The sequence below is a fragment of the Octopus sinensis genome, linkage group LG1 (assembly GCF_006345805.1).
Source record: "Octopus sinensis linkage group LG1, ASM634580v1, whole genome shotgun sequence".
Classification (NCBI taxonomy): domain Eukaryota; kingdom Metazoa; phylum Mollusca; class Cephalopoda; order Octopoda; family Octopodidae; genus Octopus; species Octopus sinensis.
The window spans coordinates 38940232-38966081 of NC_042997.1; the positions used below are offsets into that span (position 1 = coordinate 38940232).

General features: G+C 41.1%; 1 protein-coding gene across 5 annotated transcripts in view; it reads left to right on the plus strand.

Annotated features, from left to right (window-relative positions):
• LOC115219158 (calcitonin gene-related peptide type 1 receptor) overlaps positions 1–25850 on the plus strand; it is a 320899-nt gene that overhangs the window by 238218 nt on the left and 56831 nt on the right. For 4 of the 5 annotated variants that reach the window (XM_036499331.1, XM_036499348.1, XM_036499267.1 and 1 more), the window contains one exon: positions 25592–25689. The exons of the other annotated variant lie outside the window; for it this stretch is intronic. In XM_036499331.1, coding sequence (XP_036355224.1) covers positions 25592–25689 — 98 coding nt within the window. The remainder of the gene's footprint in view (positions 1–25591; positions 25690–25850) is intronic. 5 annotated transcript variants of the gene reach the window in all.

Genomic DNA, 25850 nt, shown 5'->3' on the forward strand with positions numbered 1-25850 from the left:
AATAATAATAGTAATAATAATAATAATAATAATAATAATAATATAATATAATAATAATAATATAATAATAATAGTAATAATAATAATAATAATAAAATAATAATAATAATAATAATAATAATAATAATAATAATATATGTGTTGAAATGGGATTCTTTGGGATTTGAATAATTCACCTCTGGAAACATGGGTGTTTCATTCAACATCCTTAAACAACACTTATTCAGGGACCTTTTGAGTAGGATGGGCTACTCGACCTGAAGAAAATTCTAACCGGGCCCCACCTGCAAGGTCATGTGCTGTTTATCTTGATTTGAGATCACCATGTCGCGTACATATGGTTGTGATGCATGTGCCTAGTGTATCCTTATCTGACGGGTAGTCATGATGGGTATACTGGGCTTCGTATATTTTACCCCAGTGTCACTATGATGGCATGCACTGCTCTCTCACTCAATAATAATAATATATTTTTAAAAGATTGACGTAACTGTTCACAAAGGAAACAGTCAAGACAAAGAGCGCGATTCGATTGTAATAAATATTTCATTAGTTGAACGATATTTCAACATTACGTCTGTCTTTGTCAAGTTCAAAATAAGAAGTGATAAAAATTCAAAATTACAGAAATTTAAACGTAAATTATGAAGGAGAGAAACCAGCGTCCACACGTTGATGGAATGACATCATCAGTTTTTAAGTTACAGGCGAAAAGAAAAAGACAAATAAAAACAGAGAAAAAAAAACAGAAAAAAGAAGACGACAGAAAATAGGAAAGAAAAAAGAGAAAGAAGAATATTTAATCAAACAGTTTTGTATAAATTTGATATTCTCCTGTCATCTTATTCATTCCTCCAGGGCGTGATGTTAATAACCTGCAAACATATTTCTCCTCATACATTCTGAGAACTGAAAGTGAGGCGGATTCAGAATATTTTCTGAGACTATGCACTTTCAAGTCTTCTTCATAATTGCAACCTCTTGAAACGAAATGTTCAGCAAGTTCTGTCGAACTACTGTTATTGTGACTGACGTCGAATCTGTGCACATTAAACCTTTTGTTTAATTGTTCCGTTGTGTAACCAACATAAATTAAGTTGTGTTTCGTGCATTCTGCAGCGTACACCAAATGGGAATCGCCTGTTATAAAATTGAAACTTAAAAACTGATGATGTCATTCTATCAACGTGTGAACGCTGGTTGCTCTCGTTCATACTTTACGTTTAAATTTCTGCAATTTTGAATTTTTGTCACTTCTTATTTTGAACTTGACAAAGACAGACCTACTGTTGAAATATCGTTCAACTAATAAAATATCTTACAATCGAATCGAACTCTTCGTCTTGACTAATAATAATAATAATAATAATAATAATAATAATAATAATAATAATAATAATAATAATAATAATAATAATAATAAAGATCAGACAAAAAGGATGTGTTTATTAATAGATCAGACAAAAAGGATGTGTTTATTAATTGACATGAGTATTCCCTGTGATCACAATATAGCGGCGAAAGAATTTGACAAGATTAGTAAATATAAGGACCTGCTAATGGAAATTGAAAAAAATGTGGCATCTCAAGACGACTACAGTACCAGTGATTGTAGGATCTCTAGGAATGATAAAAAAAAAGGCACTGAAACCTATTTGAAAAGGATTCCAGGCTTACCATCCCTACAGGAAGTGCAAAAAATCGTATTAACTGGAACGGCTCATGTACTGAGAAGAGCACTATCGCTGTGAAAACAACATCCATCCATGAATTTATTTATTTATTTATTTTTAAATACATATGTTATCTGTGAATTTGCGCGTGTAATCTGGGAATGCATACAATGCCCTCCTCTGCCCTAGGTGTATGGAAAACACTCGGCGAGAAACGGAAGAAAATTTGAAGAAAGAAGGAAAAAAACATAATAATAATAATAATAATAATAAAATTGTAAATCAGCTCTTTGAAAAAAATGGCCATCAACTACAGGGCTTACTAGCGATTGTTAATCAATTGTTAAACAATTCAGTGGTGACATCAGGATGCAATTTGGCCTCGATAAGTTTGCAAAATTGACAGAAACATCCAACGTTAAGCTTGACCAACAGAATGTCATAAAGGAGTTAGAACCAGTGGAGAGCTACAAATACCTAGGAATATTTGAAGGTGATGAAATCAAAAATTCAATGATGAAGAAAAAGACCAGAAGAGAATGTTATCGCAGGGTAAGGGCAATACTCAAGACAGAGCTGAATGCAAGAAACAGGATCGAAGCGTTCAATACTTTAGCCATACCGGTCGTAACCGTTTCAATATCATTAACTTGTCAATTACTGAAATATGTAATCTTGATAAAAAATGTTGCCAATGTATAGAAGGCACCACCCTAAGGCAGATACAGAACGAATTTACCTGCCAAGAAAAGAGGGTACCCGTGGACTTTTACAACTGGAACTAACAATGAAGATTACCATAATTCGTCTCAACACCCACATGAAAAACTCTGATGATTGGATGTTACAACTTGTTATAAAGTATGAAAACAAGAAAGCATCATACTCAGTAACAAAACAGGCAAAGGAATATCTAAGTGAATTCCGAATACAGCAAATCCCAGAATTAGACATACAAGAAACAAGCACAGAAAAAGCTAAACGCATGAAAACCAGTGCTAAAACTGCTGCCTTGGATATTCGTACTGATAAATGGCAAGAAAAACCTCTCTATGGCAAATACCCAAAGAGAGCGAATAATGCAGATGTTGACAAAGCCCTGACACATCAATGGCTAATGGCCTCTGGCTTAAAATCTGAAACAGAAGGGTTTATCATAGCAGCCCAAGATCAATGCCTACCGACAAAGAACTACCAGGCCAACATATTAAAGAACGGCAGTAGCCCAACATGTCGTGTATGTAAACAACAAAATTAAACCAATGATCATGTTGTCTCCAAGTGCAGTATTCTAACGCCTACAGAGTATCTTAACAGGCATGATAGACCAGCACAGTATATTCACTGGGTAATTTGCAAAAACCTAGACCTGCCCCATGATAAAAACTGGTGCTAACACAAAGCACCTTCAGTGCTTAAAAATGATCACATCTCACTCCTCTGGAACTTCACCGTTCAAACTGACAGAAAGATAGATGCGAATAGGCCTGACAATATATTGAAAGACTTCAGACAAAACTCATGGCTCCTCATTGATTTGACTGTTCCAATCGACATAAATGTATCCGTCAAGATCTACAAAAAACTGAGCAAGTATAAAGATCTTGAAATAGAAATTGGTAAAATGTGGAACCGCAAGACTAAAACAATACCTGTTGTCATAGATACCCTGGGAATGATAGCAAAATGGGCTGATTCCTACCTAGCTCAGATAAGAGGAAACCCCAAACTGGCAGAAATTCAAAAGATAATGCTCATGGAAACTGCCCATTCCAACGTAAAATACTGTCTATGTACTCTCAAATTTTAAAACAAACTTATAATTTTCCTGTTTTCTTAAACATTCTCTAGAACAATACTACGTGCAAAATCAAATATATGACACCCAAGGCATAACGCCAACTTGAACTTCTAACTTGTTGTCTCTTGACGTCTATGGGTGAGACGTGGAGTCAACTTGTACAAATGCAAAGCAAAAGTCAACCATATAATAATAATGACAAATAAATTCCCTGAAGCAGTACCAGTCACTGGCTCTCATGGCTTCTGATCTTAACTGATTGGAAGTGTTATCATGTACATTGTTTTGTCTTGATATTAAAGATGGGCTACAGCAAATATTCTGCTCAGTACTACAGATTTGTTTGTCAGTTGTTTGACCTTAACCATTTGAGCATGTCCCTTGGTGGCTGACGATATGTACATCTCTAATCACGGGCAGAAGTAGTGGGGGAGCATCATAGCCATGTGTTGGGAGGAATTATTTGGAGTCTGAATAATTCACTCTGGAAACATAGGTGTTTCGTTCAACATCCTTAAATAAACCTTAGTCAAGGACCTTTTGAGAGGGCTACTCAACCTGATGAAAATTCAAATTGGGCCCCACCTGCAAGGTCATGCTGTTTATCTTGATGTGAATTTACCATAGTCGCACAGATATGGTCGTGATGCATGTGCCTGGTGTACCCTAATCATGCAGGTAGTTATGATGGATATACTGGACTTCGTATATTTGTACTCCAGTGTCACTTTGATGGCATGCATTGCTTTCTCACTCAATGATAATAATAATAATAATAATAATAATAATAATAATAATAATAATAATAATAATAATAATAATAATGGGTGGTTCGGTCAACATCCTTAAACAACACTTATTCAGGGACCTTTTGAGTGGGATGGGCTACTCGACCAGAAGAAAATTCTAACTGGGCCCCACCTGCAAGGTCATGTGCTGTTTATCTTGATATGAGATCACCATAGTCGCACAGATATGGTCGTGATGCATGTGCCTAGTGTACCCTTATCAGACGGGTAGTCATGATGGATATACTGGGCTTCGTATATTTTACCCCAGTATCACTTTGATGGCATGCACTGCTCTCTCACTTAATAATAATAATAAGAAGAAGAAGAAGAAGAAGAAGAACAACAACAACAACAACAACAATAATAGCAACAATAATAAAACTAGTGAAGGCGCATGGCTCAGTGGTTAGAGCGTCGAGCTTACGATCGTGAGGTTGTGAGCTCGAATCCCGGACCGGGCTGCGTGTTGTGTTCTTGAGCAAGGCACTTTATTTCACGTTGCTCCAGTTCACTCAGCTGTAGAAATGAGTTGCGACGTCACAGGTGCCAAGCTGTATCAACCTTTGTCTTTCCCTTGGATAACACTGGTGGCGTGGAGAGGGGAGGCTGGTATGCATGGGCGACTGCTGGCCTTCCATAAAAACAACCTTGCCCGGACTTGTGTCTAGGAGGGTAACTTTCTAGGTGCAATCCCATGGTCATTCATGACCGAAGGGGGTCTTTACCCTTACTAACGAAGACAACGACGACGACGATGATGATGATGATGATGATGATGATGATGATGATATGAAAGTAATTTCTTGCTGATGGATTTGATTTAATCAAATAAGGTAGAAAAACCAGTCTCAAATTTCTTATAGTTCATAAACCTACAGCTGAAACATTTTAAATCAGCAATATTTATTCAGTACGATCGATTACACTTGCGACAAAACGTAATTCAATGAAATACTTCATGTCTAACTGGAACCATACTGAATACATATTAAATACGATAGATCCAATTCATCATTGTTCTTAATGTGTATTGATGTACATCAGAGAGAGAGAGATAGGTAGATAGATAGATAGATAGATAGATAGATAGATAGATAGATAGATAGATAGATAGATAGATAGATAGATAGATAGATCGATCGATAGATAGATAGATAGATAGATAGATAAATTGAGATAGATAGATAGAATAGATAGATAGATAGATAGATAGATAGATAGATAGATAGATTGAGATAGATAGATAGACATAGATAGATAGATAGATAGATAGATAGATAGATAGATAGATAGATAGATAGATAGATAGATAGATAGATAGATAGATAGATAGATAGATAGATAGATAGATAATAGATAGATAGATATGTTTCTTTATTAGCCACACAGGGCTGCACACAGATAGAACAAATTACAGGTAGAGCTTTTCTTTTGAAGGTTAAAAAAAAAAAAAAATAATAAAATAAAATAACAATAAAATAAAATAAAAAAAGGGGGTCGATCAAATGGATCGTAAAGGAGAGAAAGAGGACAAAAAAAGGGGGGTTAAAAAAAAAAAGGGGGAGAGGAAAAAAATTGATCAATAGGGATCGTTATCACAGAAATGTCATATGAAGTGTAAAGGGGGACAGGTGAGGTTTACCCGTGGAAAGAAAAGCCTACGGAAAGACCACGGTAACCTCGGTCAATGAAGTCACATTTTATATTTCTTTTTTTTTTTTTTTTTTTTGCAAATAAGACTCTCTGTATTAATTTTTACGGTTCATAGAATCATAGTCAAGGTGGCTTCGTCATTCATACGTGCCATCCTTGCTACATTCACCCATCTTTTTTTAAAACATTCACTAGACAAAACTTGCCTCTCTACTCTCACTTTTTTCTTCAAGTGATACTTGAAGAAGTTGATGAGAGATTGACCAGAGAGGAAAGTGTTTGTCTCTAATCCTTTCAGACGCGTCACCAGATACATTCTTTCGCCATAGCCACAAGTATGATAAAAATAGCTCTCCTTCCCGTTTGAAGGAAGGAGGCCGTGACGATATTAACGATAGACTCGGCTGATAACCGACACGTCCCACACGTGACAGCAGTCGTTCGACATAAGCCCACAGGTGGAAATTGCTGGACACTGCACGAGTGCGTGCAGAGCGTTTCGTCGCTCTGCCCGCATCTCGGGCAGGTCGCCCCGTGTTTCTCGAGCCATGCTATAGAGCTTATCCCGAACGGGTAGCGCTTCTCGGTAGCACCGCCAGGCCAGGGATCTCTGGAAGTTGTCCCAGGTCCCGGGCCGAAAGTCGTTTAAACAGGCGGGTCAGGTATTCCTCGTCGACGCCCAAGTTTGCCCCGAGCTCGTCGTCGTACCTCCCCTCCACTAATCCCCTATAATGCTTTGTTGTGTTGAAGTCACTCAAGGTCGACCCGGACGGCAGAGTTGCTTGAGAGCAACGCGACACTCGCGGTGCCATTCGCCCTTCTTCGGCCTCTTTTTGATCCACGACTGTAGTTCGGTCATGGAGACGAGTTGCGGGAATGCGTGCCTCACAAACGGCGACCACACCTGTTCACCGTCGTCTACATAGAGCGGAGATGTCGCAGTCTCAGCGCGTGTCTGCGCATCATCAACCACGGCATTGCCAGCCCTCCTTTTAACGGGTGTTGACAGCAAATGGATCGCCTGACCATCGGGACGCATCCTTTCCACAAGAAGCGAAGAGGATGCGTTCTAGTTTGGTGATGGTAGGGTCGGGACAAGGTACGACGGTCAGGCGGTAGTAGATGATGGCGCGATGTACGCGTTCACCACCTCCGCCCGACCTTTTAGGGCAGTTTCCTCTCGGCCCATTGCTGGGCGAGAGTGACCACCCTACTCGTTATCTCGTTCCAGTTCTTCTCCATTTGGAGGTCCGGACCGAACCAGACCCCGAGCAACTCAACCGGCCGTCGGTCCAGCGTCCCACGACGGAGGTACTGGTGGACGCATGGGTTTGCTTCTCCAGGTGCCTAGAGCCGCAAGCCCACTGACTTTTCCCGGTTGATTTTTGCTCCTGTCACCGCTTTCGTAGTCTTTCAGTGTCTCGCCGACCCGCTCGATGTGCTCGTGGCTGACACTATGACGTGACGTCGTCCGCGTATGCAGACACGCTCGTCCCGCATCCTAATTCTCGCGGGATGCCCCTCAGAGTCGCCAGCTTCCGCAGCAGTGGCTCAAGAGTCAATACGTATAGAAGCGCCGAGAGGGGGCATCCCTGACGGACCGAACGTGCAATGTCGAAGGTCTCGATAGATGTCCATTTACGCGAATACCGAACGGATGCCTCTGTACAAGGCAGCTACCAGCCGCGGAGACGGGACCGAAACCAGCCGCTCTCAGACTGCCCCCAGTATCGATGGTCTACCCTATCAAAGGCTTCGATTGATCCAAGTTGATCAGGGCCCCACCCATGCCAGGTTCGTTAACTCCCTGTCTATGATGTAGCGCCAGATGGAGGTTGTCATGGATGCTCCGGCCCGGCACGGCGCACGTTGTGCGTTGTCGACCAGTTTCTCCATGACAAGCGCCAACCTCTTGGCTAACACCTTTGTCAAAATTTTCAGGTCTGCATTGAGCAGAGTGATTGGCCTAAAGTTATCTATAATTTTTTCCCTTGTTTGGATCTTTCTTCAGCAGAGTTACAGCTCCTCGCTCACAAAACCGGGTATGCTCCCGTTTTGCTGCCAGTTGCAGTATACCGCTGCCAAGACGTCTCCAAACAAGTCTGGCATACAATAGTAAAATTCGTAGGGTAGACCATCCAAACCCGTGATTTGTCCCTCGAGCATTCTGCCATCGCTTCCCGCACTTCCGCCGCCGTGATGGCACCTTCGCAGCACCCTGCCTTTCTTGTCGAGAGTCGTGGCAGGCTATGTAGGTAGGCACTGAAGTCTACCCTACGTTCGTGCCCTCCACTCGTCCCGAACAGTCGGGCAAAATGGCTGAAAGGCCTCACACATTTTACTTGGCTCGAGCAATTCGCGCCCCTGTTCATCTACCAGTGACCGAATGGTGGCTTTGTTGCCCCTGTTGCGCCTCTGCCACCCGGGCTCTCTCGCGGCTCCAACACCTTCGTTCCTTAGAGCACGCATCCTAGCTCTGACAGCACATCCTTCGTGTTGGCGTTGAAGTGTTGGTCGAGGGCCAACCTCGCCGCCAAAACGTCGGATGCGATGCCGCTTCTAATTGCCTCTTCTAGCTTCTTAACTAGCTCACCCTCTACTCTATTTCTATCTATGGCAGTGCTTTGCTGACCTAATCGCTTCTGCTTTTACTGCTCTCTTGAGGGCAAACCACCATTTGTTGTTGATGATGGCTCCCGTCAAAGCCCTCTTTACTAGTGGTGCTAATCCGGTCTCTGAAAACTTGTCTGGACGGGAAAATGACGTTCAGTTTCCAGTACCCAGGACCCTGTCTATGTCCTTATCTAAGTCTAGCGTACACGTCACCAATTTGTGATCCGTGTAGCTGACTGTGTGGAATTGTGGACATCCTAAGTTATCCTTGTCTACTGTCCTACACAGTATCCTATCTAGATACGATCTCGACGACCCACTGCGGTTGCTCCATGTCCACGTTGGTGCATTTGGGTGGTCGAGTCGGTACCTGTCAGACAGTTGGAATCGTCTGAGCAGGTCTCTGAGGCATTTGCATCCCCTCTGTTTCTGTCTCTCCCCACGTAGTCTACATGCGTGTCCAAGGTAGCATTCCAATCCCCCACTAAGAGTAAAGGACGAGACGTTCCCAGAATACTTCTAGACGTCGAAAGAAATCCGCCCGACCTGTTAAGGGCGGTGCGTAGACTGATACGAGTCGAAAAGCGCACCCATTGCTGCCGTCAACATCCAGAACGATCAGTCTACCCTCCGGGTCTACGAATATCGTCTTGACTTCGAGATCCAGGCTCTTGTGAAAAAGTACCGCGGTGCCACTACCGCCCATCCTCGGCAGACAGGGAGCGAAATAAATGTTAACTGTCCGCCAAACATGGACTTTAGGGCCCGTGGCTCGTGGAGTCTGGTCTCACTTATGGCTATGATTCCCAAATCATGTGACTTGATGTCATTTAGGAGGTATCCTTGTTTCCAAGGAGACCCAAGCCACGCGCATTCACACAACCATCTTGACCATGATTCTATTGGGTGTGTGCTTTAAAACACACAAATGAAAGTACAGAGAGTTACTTACTTGTGTCGAAAGTTTTGGCTTCCTCGTTCTTTGATGTGTCTTCGAGGAGGTTTCTATATAGTTTGGGGACAGATATTCTGGAACCCCCCTACAGCATTGGGAGAGGGCTTTGAGTTTGTGGTGTTGTGTTTGTGTGATGTGTAGTATTTTGATGTGTTTGGGTGGTGTAGTGCGTGGATGATTGCTATTTTTAAAGTCATCTTCACAAATGTTGTGTATCCTGTGATGTACTCCATTAGTTTGGAGTCTTTTGTGTCTATCGCTGATAGCATTGTTTTGTGGTGTTGGTGCTTGTTTTGTTGTGTATGGAGTTTTCAGGGTTCAGGTATCTCCCTGCTTTGGTTGCGATTTCTTGTTTGGTTTTTCTTGATCTTTTTCTTTTACCCCCTGTGGCTATTTGCCATTCTGTCGAACTTTCATCGTTAGATGAAAAGTCTGACGAATCAGCAGGGGCAAGGGTAAGGCGTCTGGGTTGTTTGTGCGGTTGTAGATATTGTTGTGGTGCGCGGGAGGTGTTGCTGGGGGTTTGTTGTGGATATTGTCTCTCCTACATCCTTGCTTCTTCTTCGTTGTTATTCTTGGTGTTGGAATTGGTTTATTTGTTGTTGGTGGTGATGATTCTGTTCTTGGCGCTGGTGTTGGTGTTGTTTGGTTGGGTTGGTTTGTTCTTTTTGTTTTTCCTGCATTTCCGCATACAGCTTCTTGACTAGCTGGTCCATATTGTGGTGTGGGCAATAATCCTGGCTTTTGTGATTTTTCCTGTGGCTGTTGTTTTTGTTGTAATTTTGCGGCAGATTTGCACTCCTTTTTGAGGTGTGCCTCACTGCCACATGTATAGCATCGTGGCCTTCTGCCCTCGACTACTACGTATAAACTTGCGGCCATCCTCAAGATGTACGTGGGTGGGGATTTTATTTATGTCCTCTTGACTTATGTGGAAGAGGAACTCTATTCTCTTTCCCAGCCAGTCCTTGTTTTCCGAAACACCGATATCTAGGATGTTTATGTCCTCCATTTCGGATGTTACGGCGGATGTAATCCACAGTGTTGTAGTCACTTGGGGGACACCACTGATAATGACTTTCGTCACCTTCTGGCCGAGGTAACTCGGTGTCAACGTTAGTTCATCAGAATGAAGGGTTATCGTTGAGAATTTCTTCGCCAACTCTTCATTCTGAAAAACCACCTGTACGTGTGCGAACTTGTTCGCCCAAGTCACACAATCCTTGTATCCCCAGATGGGGCGTAAGCACTTTTCGACTTTGTCTGTGCTTGCCTTTCTGGACTTTTTGTTTTTTTATTTGTGATTTTATATACAATTGTCTTTTTTTTCTCCTCATTCAGTATGTGCTGAGGTATGTGTAAGAGTATTTTTCCGTTTTGATTTGTAATAAGGTTTCTGCAATCTTTAATCTGTTGTGTAGTAAACGAAACTTTTGTTACCTTTCTTTATCGCCTCGGCGAAGTTTGTTGTTGTTTTGTTATTTTGTTGTTTACTGTTGATGTTTGATGGCAGGGGTGTGGGTTGTAGGTTTGTGGTTGCTGATTATGCAACTAGCAAGGTTGGAAAATTGCCTGCGTAATTTAGTCCTGCATTAGCGCAAATTTCGGCATTTCGTTTTGCTTGTCGTCGTTTATTTTTTCACGTGTTGTTGGAAAGTGAGTGAGCGGACATGTTGTTGGTGATGGATTGAGCAGTGGTTGAAGGGATTTTGTTGTCGTCGTCGTCGTGTTGTGTTGTTGTTGTTGTGTTTGTTGTTGTTGTTGTTGTGTGTTTTGTTGTTGTTGTCGTTCTTGGTGACGGCGGTGGTGTTTGTAGATTAGTAGCATTGACGCACGGTCTTTGGTGGCGGTGCTTGTTTATTTTGGTATTGTTATTGTGGCGACGTCTTTAGTAGGGATAGCAGTTTTTAGTAGCAGATTCTGCCATGGTGTTGTGGTTGTCGGTGTTGGTGGTGGTGGTGGACTCACTGATGGTGTTGACGGTGCTTGGCCTTGCGACCTTTGTTTTGTATTTGTTGCTGTTGTCGATGTTGATGGTGGCGGAGTTGTCAGGTTCAGCGTAAGGTAACAGAGCATCCTGTTTTTCTGCCTCTGCGTCACGTTTGACTTGCCTCTCAGCCTCGTGGTGACCATGGCCATTTTGAAATAAAATGGCTAAATGAAACCACGAAGGCTATGAGAATTTTTTCTTTTAATTTTGCCCACAAGGGGCAAAATTTTGTGGAGATTTTTCAAAGGTTTACAGTGGATGTTGTTGCACAACTTTAAACACAAAATATTTCACAATAAATAATTTTCAACGTACAAATGACCAACTTAGTGGAGCCCATTTTGACTAGCGTCCGGCCGTCTCAGATAGATAGAATAGATAGATAGATAGATAGATGATAGATATATAGATAGATAGATAGATAGATAGATAGATAGATAGATAGATAATAGATAGATTGATAGATAGATAGATAGATATAGCTTGATTGATTGATAGATAGATAGATAGATAGATAGATAGATAGCGTAGATAATGATAGATATTGATTGATTGATGATAGATATAGATAGATAGTAAAATGATAGATAGATTGATGAATTGATGATAGATAATAGATAATGATAATAGATAGATGATAGATAGATAGATAGATAATAGGATTGATAGATAGATTAGATGATTGATGATTGATTGATAGTATAGAAGATAATGATAGATTGATAGATTGATAGATAGATAGATAGATAGATAATAATAGATAGATAGATAGAGAGATAATAGATAGATAGATAGATAGATAGATAGTAGATAGATAACCTCACATACATACATATATAGATAAGATAGATAGATAGATAGATAGATAGATAGATTGATTGATGATTGATTGATAGATAGATATGTTTCTTTATTAGCCACACAGGGCTGCACACAGATAGAACAAATTACAAGGTAGAGCTTTTCTTTTGAAGGTTAAAAAATAAAAAATAAAAATAAAAATAAAAATAGAAAAAATAAATAAAATAAAAAAGGGGGGTCGATCAAAAGGGATCGTAAAAGGAGAGAAAGAGGACAAAAAAAGGGGGGTTAAAAAAAAAAGGGGAGAGGAAAAATTGATCAATAGGGATCGTTTCACAGAAATGTCATATGAAGTGTAAAGGGGGGACAGGTGAGGTTTACCCGTGGAAAGAAAAGCCTACGGAAAAGACCACGGTAACCTCGGTCAATGAAGTCACATGTTATATTCTTTTTTTTTTTTTTTTTTTTTGCAAATAAGCAACTCTCTGTATTAATTTTTACGGTTCATAGAATCATAGTCAAGGTGGCTTCGTCATTCATACGTGCCATCCTTGCTACATTCACCCATCTTTTTTTAAAACATTCACTAGACAAAACTTGCCTCTCTACTCTCACTTTTTCTTCAAGTGATACTTGAAGAAGTTGATGAGAGATTGACCAGAGAGGAAAGTGTTTGTTGTCTCTAATCCTTTCAGACGCGTCCACCAGATACATTCTTTCGCCATAGCCACAAGTATGATAAAATAGCTCTTCCTTCCCGTTTGAAGGAAGGAGGCGTGACGATATTAACGATAGACTCGGCTGATAAACCGACACGTCCCACACGTGACAGCAGTCGTTCGACATAAGCCCACAGGTGGGAATTGCTGGACACTGCACGATTGCGTGCAGAGCGGTTTCGTCGCTCTGCCCGCATCTCGGGCAGGTCGGCCCCGTGTTTCTCGAGCCATGCCTATAGAGCTTATCCCGAACGGGTAGCGCTTCTCGGTAGCACCGCCAGGCCAGGGATCTCTGGAAGTTGTCCATAGGTCCCGGGCCGAAAGTCGTTTGAAACAGGCGGGTCAGGTATTCCTCGTCGACGCCCAGGTTTGCCCGAGCTCGTCGTCGTACCTCCCCTCCACTAATCCCCTATAGAATGCTTTGGTTGTGTTGAAGTCACTCAAGGTCGACCCGGGACGGCAGAGTTGCTTGAGAGCAACGCGACACTCGCGGTGCCATTCGCCCTTCTTCGCCTCTTTTTGATCCACGACTGTAGTTCGGTCATGGAGACGAGTTGCGGGAATGCGTGCCTCACAAACGGCGACCACACCTGTTCACCGTCGTCTACATAGAGCCGGAGATGTCGCAGTCTCAGCGCGTGTCTGCGCATCATCAACCACGGCATGCCCAGCCCTCCTTTTAACGGGTGTTGACAGCAAATGGATCGCCTGACCATCGGGACGCATCCTTTCCACAAGAAGCGGAAGAGGATGCGTTCTAGTTTGGTGATGGTAGGGTCGGGACAAGGTACGACGGTCAGGCGGTAGTAGATGATGGACGCGATGTACGCGTTCACCACCTCCGCCCGACCTTTTAGGGACAGTTTCCTCTCGGCCCATTGCTGGGCGAGAGTGACCACCCTACTCGTTATCTCGTTCCAGTTCTTCTCCATTTGGAGGTCCGGACCGAACCAGACCCCGAGCAACTCAACCGTCTGTCCAGCGTACCACGACGGAGGTACTGGTGGACGGCATGGGTTTGCTTCTCCAGGTGCCGAGCCGCAAGCCCACTGACTTTTCCCGGTTGATTTTTGCTCCTGTCACCGCTTCGTAGTCTTTCAGTGTCTCGCCGACCCGCTCGATATGCTCGTGGCTTGACACTATGACGGTGACGTCGTCCGCGTATAAGACACGCTCGTCCCGCATCCTAATTCTCGCGGGATGCCCCTCAGAGTCGCCAGCTTCCGCAGTAGTGGCTCAAGAGTCAATACGTATAGAAGCGCCGAGAGGGGGCATCCCTGACGGACCGAACGTGCAATGTCGAAGGGTCTCGATAGATGTCCATTTACGCGAATTACCGAACGGATGCCTCTGTACAAGGCAGCTATCCAGCCGCGGAAGACGGGACCGAAACCAGCCGCTCTCAGGACTGCCTCCAAGTATCGATGGTCTACCCTATCAAAGGCTTTCGATTGATCCAAGTTGATCAGGGCCCCACCCATGCCAGGTTCGTTAACTACCCTGTCTATGATGTAGCGCATCAGATGGAGGTTGTCATGGATGCTCCGGCCCGGCACGGCGCACGTTTGTGCGTTGTCGACCAGTTTCTCCATGACAAGCGCCAACCTCTTGGCTAACACCTTTGTCAAAATTTTCAGGTCTGCATTGAGCAGAGTGATTGGCCTAAAGTTATCTATAATGTTTCCCTTGTTTGGATCTTTCTTCAGCAGAGTTACAGCTCCTCGACTCACAAAACCGGGTATGCTCCCGTTTTGCTGCCAGTTGCAGTATACCGCTGCCAAGACGTCTCCAAACAAGTCTGGCATACAATAGTAAAATTCGTAGGGTAGACCATCCAAACCCGGTGATTTGTCCCTCGAGCATTCTGCCATCGCTTCCCGCACTTCCGCCGCCGTGATGGCACCTTCGCAGCACCCTGCCTTTCTTGTCGAGAGTCGTGGCAGGCTATGTAGGTAGGCACTGAAGTCTACCCTACGTTCTTGCCCTCCACTCGTCCCGAACAGTCGGGCAAAATGCTGCTGAAAGGCCTCACCATTTTACTTGGCTCGAGCAATTCGCGCCCCTGTTCATCTACCAGTGACCGAATGGTGGCTTTGTTGCCCTGTTGCGCCTCTGCCACCCGGGCCTCTCTCGCGGCTCCAACACCTTCGTTCCTTAGAGCACGCATCCTAGCTCTGACAGCACATCCTTCGTGTTTGGCGTTGAAGTGTTGGTCGAGGGCCAACCTCGCCGCCAAAACGTCGGATGCGATGCCGCTTCTAATTGCCTCTTCTAGCTTCTTAACTAGCTCACCCTCTACTCTATTTCTATCTATGGCTAGTGCTTTGCTGTACCTAATCGCTTCTGCTTTTACTGCTCTCTTGAGGGCAAACCACCATTTGTTGTTGATGATGGCTCCCGTCAAAGCCCTCTTTACTAGTGTGCTAATCCGGTCTCTGAAAACTTGTCTGGACGGGAATGATGCGTTCAGTTTCCAGTACCCAGGACCCTGTCTATGTGCCTTATCTAAGTCTAGCGTACACGTCACCAATTTGTGATCCGTGTAGCTGACTGTGTGGAATTGTGGACATCCTAAGTTATCCTTGTCTACTGTCCTACACAGTATCCTATCTAGATACGATCTCGACGACCCACTGCGGTTGCTCCATGTCCACGTTGGTGCATTTGGGTGGTCGAGTCGGTACCTGTCAGACAGTTGGAATCGTCTGAGCAGGTCTCTGAGGCATTTGCATCCCCTTCTGTTTCTGTCTCTACCCACGTAGTCTACATGCGTGTCCAAGGTAGCATTCCAATCCCCACTAAGAGTAAAGGACGAGACGTTCCCAAGAATACTTCTAGACGTCGAAAGAAATCCGCCCGACCTGTTAAGGGCGGTGCGTAGACTGATACGAGTCGAAAAGCGCACCCATTGCTGCCGTCAACATCCAGAACGATCAGTCTACCCTCCGGGTCTACGAATATCGTCTTGACTTCGAGATCCAGGCTCTTGTGAAAAGTACCGCGGTGCCACTACCGCCCATCCTCGGCAGACAGGGAGCGAAATAATGTTAAACTGTCCGCCAAACATGGACTTTAGGGCCCGTGGCTCGTGGAGTCTGGTCTCACTTATGGCTATGATTCCCAAATCATGTGACTTGATGTCATTTAGGAGGTATCCTTGTTTCCAAGGAGACCCAAGCCACGCGCATTCACACAACCAATCTTGACCATGATTCTATTGGGGTGTGTGCTTTAAAACACACCAAGTGAAAGTACAGAGAGTTACTTACTTGTGTCGAAAGTTTTGGCTTCCTCGTTCTTTGATGTGTCTTCGAGGAGGTTTCTATATAGTTTTTGGGACAGATATTTCTGGAAACCCCCTACAGCATTTGGGAAGAGGGCTTTGAGTTTGTGGTGTGGTGTTTGTGTGATGTGTAGTATTTTGATGTGTTTGGGTGGTGTAGTGCGTGGATGATTGCTATTTTTTAAGTCATCTTCACAAATGTTTGTGTATCCTGTGATGTACTCCATTAGTTTGGAGTCTTTTGTGTCTATCGCTGATAGCATTGTTTTTTGTGGTGTTGGTGCTTGTTTTGTTGTGTATGGAGTTTTCAGGGTTCAGGTATCTCCCTGCTTTGGTTGCGATTTCTTGTTTGGTTTTTCTTGATCTTTTTCTTTTACCCCCTGTGGCTATTTGCCATTCTGTCGAACTTTCATCGTTAGATGAAAGTCTGACGAATCAGCAGGGGGCAAGGGTAAAGCGTCTGGGTGTGTTTGTGCGGTTGTAGATATTGTTGTGGTGCGCGGGGAGGGTGTTGCTGGGGGGTTTGTTGTGGTTATTGTCTCTCCTACATCCTTGGTGCTTGTCTTCTTCGTTGTTATTCTTGGTGTTGGAATTGGTTTATTTGTTGTTGGTGGTGATGATTCTGTTCTTGGCGCTGGTGTTGGTGTTGTTTGGTTGGGTTGGTTTGTTCTTTTGTTTTTTCCTGCATTTCCGCATACAGCTTCTTGACTAGCTGTCCATATTGTGGTGTGGGCAATAATCCTGGCTTTTGTGATTTTCCTGTGGCTGTTGTTGTTGTTGTAATTTTGCGGCAGATTTGCACTCCTTTTTGAGGTGTGCCTCACTGCCACATGTATAGCATCGTGGCCTTCTGCCCTCGACTACTACGTATAACTTGCGGCCATCCTCAAGATGTACGTGGGTGGGGATTTTATTTATTCATTTGACTTATGTGGAAGAGGAACTCTATTCTCTTTCCAGCCAGTCCTTGTTTTCCGAAACACCGATATCTAGGATGTTTATGTCCTCCATTTCGGATGTTACGGCGGATGTAATCCACAGTGTTGTAGTCACTTGGGGGACACCACTGATAATGACTTTCGTCACCTTCTGGCCGAGGTAACTCGGTGTCAACGTTAGTTCATCAGAATGAAGGGTTATCGTTGAGAATTTCTTCGCCAACTCTTCATTCTGAAAAACCACCTGTACGTGTGCGAACTTGTTCGCCCAAGTCACACAATCCTTGTATCCCCAGATGGGGCGTAAGCACTTTTCGACTTTGTCTGTGCTTGCCTTTTCTGGACTTTTTGTTTTTTTTTGTGATTTTATATACAATGTCTTTTTTTTCTCCTCATTCAGTATGTGCTGAGGTATGTGTAAGAGTATTTTTCCGTTTTGATTTGTAATAAGGTTCTGCAATCTTTAATCTGTTGTGTAGTAAACGAAACTTTTGTTACCTTTTCTTTTATCGCCTCGGCGAAGTTTGTTGTTGTTTTGTTATTGTTGTTACTGTTGATGTTGATGGCAGGGTGTGGGTTGTAGGTTTGTGGTTGCTGATTATGCAACTAGCAGGGGTGGAAAATTGCCTGCGTAATTTAGTCCTGCATTAGCGCAAATTTCGGCATTTCGTTTGCTTGTCGTCGTTATTTTTTCACTTGTTGGTGGAGTGAGCAGTGGTTGAAGGGAATTGTTGTTGTCGTCGTCGTCGTTGTTGTTGTTGTTGTTGTTGTTGTTGTTTTATTGTCGTTCTTGGTGACGGCGGTGGTGTTAGTAGTATTAGTAGCATTGACGGCACGGTCTTTGGTGGCGGTGATGGTGATGTTGGTATTGTTATTGGTGGCGACGTCTTTAGTAGGGATAGCAGTTTTAGTAGCAGATTCTGCCATGGTGTTGTTGTCGGTGGTGGTGGTGGTGGACTCACTGATGGTGTTGACGGTGCTTGGCCTTGCGACCTTTGTTTTGTATTTGTTGCTGTTGTCGATGTTGATGGTGGCGGAGTTGTCAGGTTCAGCGTAAGGTAACAGAGCATCCTGTTTTTCTGCTCTGCGTCACGGTTGACTTGCACCTCAGCCTCGTGGTGACCAGTGGCCATTTTGGAAATAAAATGGCTAAATGAAACCACGAAGGCTATGAGAATTTTTTCTTTTAAATTTTGCCCACAAGGGGCAAAATTTTGTAGATATTTATCAAAGGTTACAGTGGATGTTGTTGCACAACTTTTAAACACAAAATATTTCACAATAAATAATTTTCAACGTACAAAATGACCAACTTACGTGGAGCCCATTTGACTAGCGTCCGTCGTCCGTCATAGATAGATAGATGATGATAGATAGATAGATAGATAGATAGATAGATAGATTAGATAGATAGATAGATAGATAGATAGATAGAGAGATAGATAGATAGATAGATAATAGAAGATAGATATATGGATGATTGATAGATAGATAGATAGATAGATAGATAGATAGATAGATAGATAGATAGATAGATTGATTGATTGATTGATAGATAGATAGATAGATAGATAGATAGATAGATAGATAGATAGATAGATAAGAGATTGATTGATGGATTGATAATGATTGATAAAATAGATAGATAGATATAGAGATAGTAGATAGATGAGATAGATAGATAATAGATAGATAATAGATAGATAATAGATAGATAGATTGATATGATAGATAGAGGTAGATAGATAATAGATAGATAGATAGATAGATAGATAGATAGATAGATAGATAGATAGATAGATAGATAGATAGACAGAATTCTACAATAAAATACTACTTCATGTGGTTCGCTAGTTATAATTATTTACACTATGCTTTCACTTGCTACGGTGTAATTTTTGGTTCCAGAGGAGGCGGAAGACCCACTTTGTAGATTATAGTAGACAACATTTATGCAAATCTAATAACCAAAATAGTGAAAGAAATTAAACATCCACGCACACACCCTCAGAAAAATAGATTCATGCACGAGTGCAGTAATTTAGCTTGTTATTATATATATTTTTTTATATGTAAATATATGTATATATATGTGTGTTTGCATATATGTTGGGTGTACATTTTTGTATATCATAAATTGATACAGAAAGCTATATAATGTAGTTGTGACTTAATACAAATTATGAAATGAACCATTTAAACGATGCACGGATCATCAATTCATCTAAAACTTACGCAGTTATATATGATACTCGAGAAAATAACATTTATCTTCGTATATTCACGTGTTAAAATATAAGACACCTTATAATATTCTTTAGGTTCAGTCTTATTCCTCATCATCATTCATCATTGTTCGACCGTGGTCGAGACAATGGAATTTACCATGCTACGCCAGACTTCACGGTCCATCATGGCATTACAGAGGTCCTGTTGCTGGGTGCCTGTATTCCTGGAGATTACATCAGGGTAGGAGAGTGTGCGCCCTCTGGTATTGCGAGTAGATGGCTTCCAGAGGAGAAGAGTAGAAATTACCTCTTTTTCAGCTCTACAACAATGTCCAGCAAACTGGACTCTCCTACCTTTCACAAGAGATGACACAGGTGGTAGTTTTCCATATATTTGCATTTTGGTTGGATGGCGCTTCCACGAGAGATTTTGAGCTCTCATAAGGAGGCGAGTGTAGGTTCCATCCAACCGCCTCTCAATCTTCTTTGATAACGTCCAGGTTTCTGAGCCATATAGTAACATATAGTCTTATTCCTACCTAGACTTAAATATTTGACATATATCCGTTCTCACGCGATGAGTAACACCAACGTGGAAGACATCGTTGGTCAAAGCGGTTCTTCTCTGGAACCAACCAAATATACAATATCGTTGTCATTTTGTACGTCTGCGAGCCCAAAACTTCATACGTGTTTCAACAAATGTCTCATTCCAATTTTGTTGCCTCTTTTTCGACGTCGGTATAAATGACATCCCTAAACCAATACTGTTTTAGCATTTCGATGAAATACACGACAGTGCAAGATAGATGATCTCCTGATTCTCAGCATCCCTCGCTGATTTATTGATAATGTGTCATCTAACCAACTGGTGTCTTAGAAACTAACATTAGATATGTCTGCTCTCATCAGCCAATAAATGGCAGTCAGTTGATCCACCTCCTAGCAAGCTTCTGTCGTACTTGGAAATCGAGAAGCAGTTTTTCACGATATCAATGGTTGGGCATGCAAAAGTTTTAGTGAATTTTAAGTGTTTGATTTTTATGTTTGTCTCTGTGTGCGCCTTTTTCTATTAGCACGCTCGTATGTTTGAGTGTTATTTAAACAATTATTTTTGTGTAAGAATCACAAATAAAGTGTATAATATACTAAATTGGAGAGATGGATGTAGGTTGTTTAGGAGGACATTGAACTCCTCCAGAGTATTTAGAGTTTCTTTCCAGATTATGAAACAATCGTCAAGGTATCTCTTCCATGTCTTTTCAATATAATTTCTAAATTCAGTGTTATAGTTTTCCTCTACTTCTTGGCAGAGATGTTGTTCTAAATATCTCATTACAGAGTTCGCGTAAACGGGAGCAATTTACAAAGGACACCACCATTACCACAGATATATACTACAAACACACGGACACACATCGATATCTGAATTTTAAGTCGTGTCATCCACCACGTACAAAATGCCACATCCCATACTGCTTAGACAAGAGAATTTGTACCATTGTAGAAGATGCGAATATCAGGAGCAAACGCCTAACAGAAATAAGAGAATTTTTGCTCAAACAAAAATGCCCGTCTCTACCTTATTAATCAAGTGAACATATTAGAGGTCAAAATATATACTAAGAAAGATGTTAATAGGGAAAATCAAAGAAGGAAGATATTCATAGGTTAAGTAGAAGGCGATATTTTATAATATGAAGAGATGTAATTTAGAAGAGTAAATTATTCAAATTTCATGGATAGTGAGTTGATATCCCTTCTTTGATTTTCCCTCTTCCATCTTTCTTAGTATATATTTTGACCCCTAATATGTTCACTAGATTAATAAGGTTTTTCCCCCAGTTAATCAGTACTATGCCTACTCATAATAATTGATAGCCTCTTTCTCCAAATTTGAATAAATTTTAGATTTATATTTTATTCTAACGTGTCAGATTACTTGGAACTTAAAGACCAACTGTTGTGTTGATATGCATAGGGTTTGTAAGGTCTCTGCATTCTCTGTGAACGTTATTGTAACCATTTGACTTTGACCTAGTTCTCCTAACGCTGAATCTGTTCATCAAATAGTAGTAATTGGGATTTAGTTGTGACAATGCTGTCTTCTACATAAATTCCTTATATGGAGCTATGACATCCCCTTTACCCCATTTCTAAAATTAGAAAATCTTTATTGTCTCTTTTCATTTGTTCTTCCCTCTCAGGACCTTACAGTAGTCAGGAACAACTGAATCTTAGTCAGTCAGTTGATGGGCTCCACTACCTCAAATGTTCTTAAAATTTAAATCCACGTCTTTGTCTATGTATCTACCTTCTCTATAATGTTGCCACTTGATATGAAAAGTTTTGTATTAATGGAAAACCTCTATAATTGGCTGATGAGTGCTCAGCATTTTAAAACTGTTGTAATACTTACAACATTTAACAAAATGATGTAGTACGAAACGATCGTACCAAATTACCGGAGTCATTCTTGTTGCTTGTTTTGATATATATATATATATATATATATATATATATATATATATATATATTATATATATATACACATTCAAAATGTGACCGCGTGTGTACCGTTGGCAATTTTTTTCCTCCGTCTTCCTTCTTTGGATCTTTCCTTTTCCTATGTTTCTGACGAAGAGCTCCGCTCGAAACGTTAAACCCTCCTCTCCTTCTTTCCTGAGCGTTCAATAACACTATACTTGATCCACGTCCTCGCGTTGTTGTGTTTTCTCTTTGTGTTTTCATGTTTGGATTAACTATATATATATAGAAAGAGAGAGAGAGAGAGATACATACATAGATAGATAGATACATACAGAGATACAGATAGATAGATAGATAGATAGATAGATAGATAGATAGATAGATAGATAGATAGATAGATAGATAGATAGATAGATAGATAGATAGATAGATAGATAGATAGATAGATAGATAGATAGATAGATAGATAGATATACATGTATATAGATGAGTATGGTACTTAAGTTGAGGCACCAGAATTTAGTACGGTATTAGCCATACAATTTTAAAGTAAGGTGATTAAAATCAATATAAGCAACAAGGATATGCAGAGGTGTCCTCTAGATATCCTTGTTGCTTATTTTGATATATATATATATATATATACACACACATATACATATATATGTGTGTGTGTATGTATATATATATATATATATATATATATATATATATGTATGTATGTATGTATGTATGTATGTATGTATGTGTGTGTGTATGTATATATATATCTGACAAGACGTAATTGGAATGTGTTAAAGAAACGGTCTCTTCACGTAGCCGTTTGACTAATTAGTTTATTAATACACGCACGTGTGTGTATGCGTGTGTGTGTGTGTGTGTGTGTGTGTGTGTGTGTTGTGTGTGTGTGTGTGTGTGTGTGTGTTAATAATCTAATTAGACGAACGGCGACGTAAAGGGACCGTTTCTTTAACAGCTTCTAATTACGGCTTGTCAGTTTTATGCTTTCTGTCTAGTATAACCTCTCTTTTTTTTACCTTTTACCTTAAACCTCCACCAATCTCTATCTCATGCCTACTCTTTCGTACTTTTCCATCACTGTGTGACGTATTAGCATCATGCCATTTGAATTTCGTAAAATATGGTTTAGATACATAATATATTATTGAAATACTTTGAAGTGTATTCATAAAATTATGTCAGTATTTGTGATAACAGGGGAGGTGCAATGGCCCAGTGGTTAGGGCAGCGGACTTGCGGTCGGAGGATCGCGGTTTCGATTCCCAGACTGGACGTTGTGTGTGTTTATTGAGCGAAAACACCTAAAAGCTCCATGATGCTCCGGCAGGGTGGGGGAACCCCTGTTGTACTCTTTCGCCACAACTCTCTCTTCCTGTTTCTTGAGTAACATTGCGATGGACTGACGTCCCGTCCAGAAACCCATGATCTGGCTAGGCTTGAAAAGGGCGATAAAGAAGAATAAAGAAATATGTGACAACAACAAAACAAAAAAGAAAAGGAAAATGCCACCAGCCCAGACTCACAGAACGATCTTTTAAATATACATAAACAAAGCAAAACAAGTAAGTGCAACTGGAGTATATTATATTCCGGTCAGCAGGGCTAAGTTCGGATGACGTGAGTAAGTCGATAACATAGACCTCAGTGATCAACTAGAACTTATTTTATCGACCCCGAACTGATGAAAAGTAAAGTCGATTTCAGTGGAATTTGAACGCAGAACGTAAAGACGGATGAAATGCCGCTAAGCATTTTCCCCGTTGTGGTGATGATTCTGCCAGCTCGACGCCGTATAGGAGTTACGCATATTATTAATTAAAACAGTTTGATTCGGTCCCATGTAAGTTAAAATTGTGTAGGCTTCTCACAGAAACCTAGTTCGTCAGGCTCGGAAAGACGAGAGTTACGTCGTGTTGTCAGAAGTTGAATCAAAGCATTAATCTACCTCAACGAGATCTGAAATTAGAATTTGAAAATATTATAAATTGACCATTTATTCCGTTGCCTCCCTGTTAAGACCCCCTTCAGTCATGAATGACCATGACATTACACCTAGAAAGTTCTCCTCCGAGGCACAAGTCAGGGCAAGATTGTTCATGGAAGACCAGCAGTTGCTCACCCATACCAGCCTCTCCCGTCTCTATGCCACTGATGTTATCCAAGGGAAAGACAAATGCCGATACATCTTGGCGCCAGTGACATCACAACTCATTTCTACAGCTGAGTGAACTGGAGTAACGTGAAATAAAGTATCTTGCTCAAGAACACAACACACAGCCCGATCCGAGAATCGAACTCATTATATCGTGATTGTGGGCCAGACGCTCTAACCACTGAGACATGCGCCTTCACTGTTGTCTCATTATTACTGACATTTCATTCAATTTTTTCAGTTACACATTTTTGATACCGTATTGTAGAAAACCTTTGTCATTTATCTTACAAGAATGCCAATTTTGTAATTGTTCCTGTTGAATAAATTATGTATCAAACTACTAATGATTTACAGTGACAGGACTGGTGAACGGGTTATCTTTCAAATTACCGAGTGAGATTCTTTCGTGGAAATAAATTCCTGGCATCCCTGAAGTTGGAGGATGATATATCATAATAAATGAAAACCTAAAGATCAGTTACTGTTTAAAAATTTATGCCGTTTTTACAGTGGAAAAGTTGTAGCAGAAATTTAGCTTCAGGGATTTTGATTCCTCTTGCAAGCAGTAAAATTTACAATAGTAAATATATTCAATCACGATGGTTTTATTTACTTTTATTTTTAATTAAGGATTTAAATGTTGTTAGCCTAGCGAGTGGAGTATTTCATTTATGTTCTTAAAGTCTAGGGGTCAATTCTTGGTCAAGACCGCACGTTGTGTTCTTGAGCAAAGTACTTCGTTCCACGCTACTCCAGACTTTCTAGCTGTAAATAGTTACCAGCCAAGTGCTGATATAGTTCTCCCTCGAGTTTTTACGTCTTGGATGTATAACAGGGTCGAAGGTGACGGGGTCGAGAAGATGTCTATGCTCGCGACTACATAAACACCAAAAGCGATTAGTGAAAGCATGGTACATAATTCCAAGCCACGCTTGTTTGTGAGTGACGACGACAACTGTACTCTACTATTTAGGAGGCAGCGTCCATAACCATTTTCAGAGATCCTAACACTTGTAGAAGATAGGAAGTAAATTGTCATCAGTTCATAAACCTGGCCCAAACGATTGGAGCACCTGCGGGCCATGTAGTAGTGTTAAACCATTTGAGGGTTTAAGTCTAAAAAACAGATAATTACATATAGATCTGAGGGATGATACTTGGGTGTACCATTAATTTACTGGTCACGGTAAACTAAATTTTGATAAACGATTCTGATTATCACTTCACTTTATGCAACTTAAGTTCTTTGGAAATTCTTCTATATGTCAAAATTCACAAAATTCTTTTCTACTTCGAATTGGGACCGCTTTTTCTAAAAACATAAAAAAACAATATTGTGGATTTTTAATAAAATATATTTCTTTATTCTTAAAAGAATATTCCTTACACTGAGTTGTTATTAATCAATTTCTTTCTTTTTTCTCTCTCTCTCTCTCTCTCCCTTTTTTTTCAATTTTCGCTACCTACTGAAATAAAATAGGGCTTGCGTTCAAAGACTGCTTACCCAATGCAACATGGTTTCGCCATCCTGTGACAAATCTTCCCTGGACCGATTTCACATCTTGCTTCATTAATCACGTAAGTATTAAACTGATTGAATTTGTTTTCCTTAACATGATAAATTACTAAATAATTTATCAATTATATATTTATTTAATCATAGATATATATACATGTATATATATACTTATTTCTTTATTACTCACAAGGGGCTAAACATAGAGGGGACAAACAAGGAC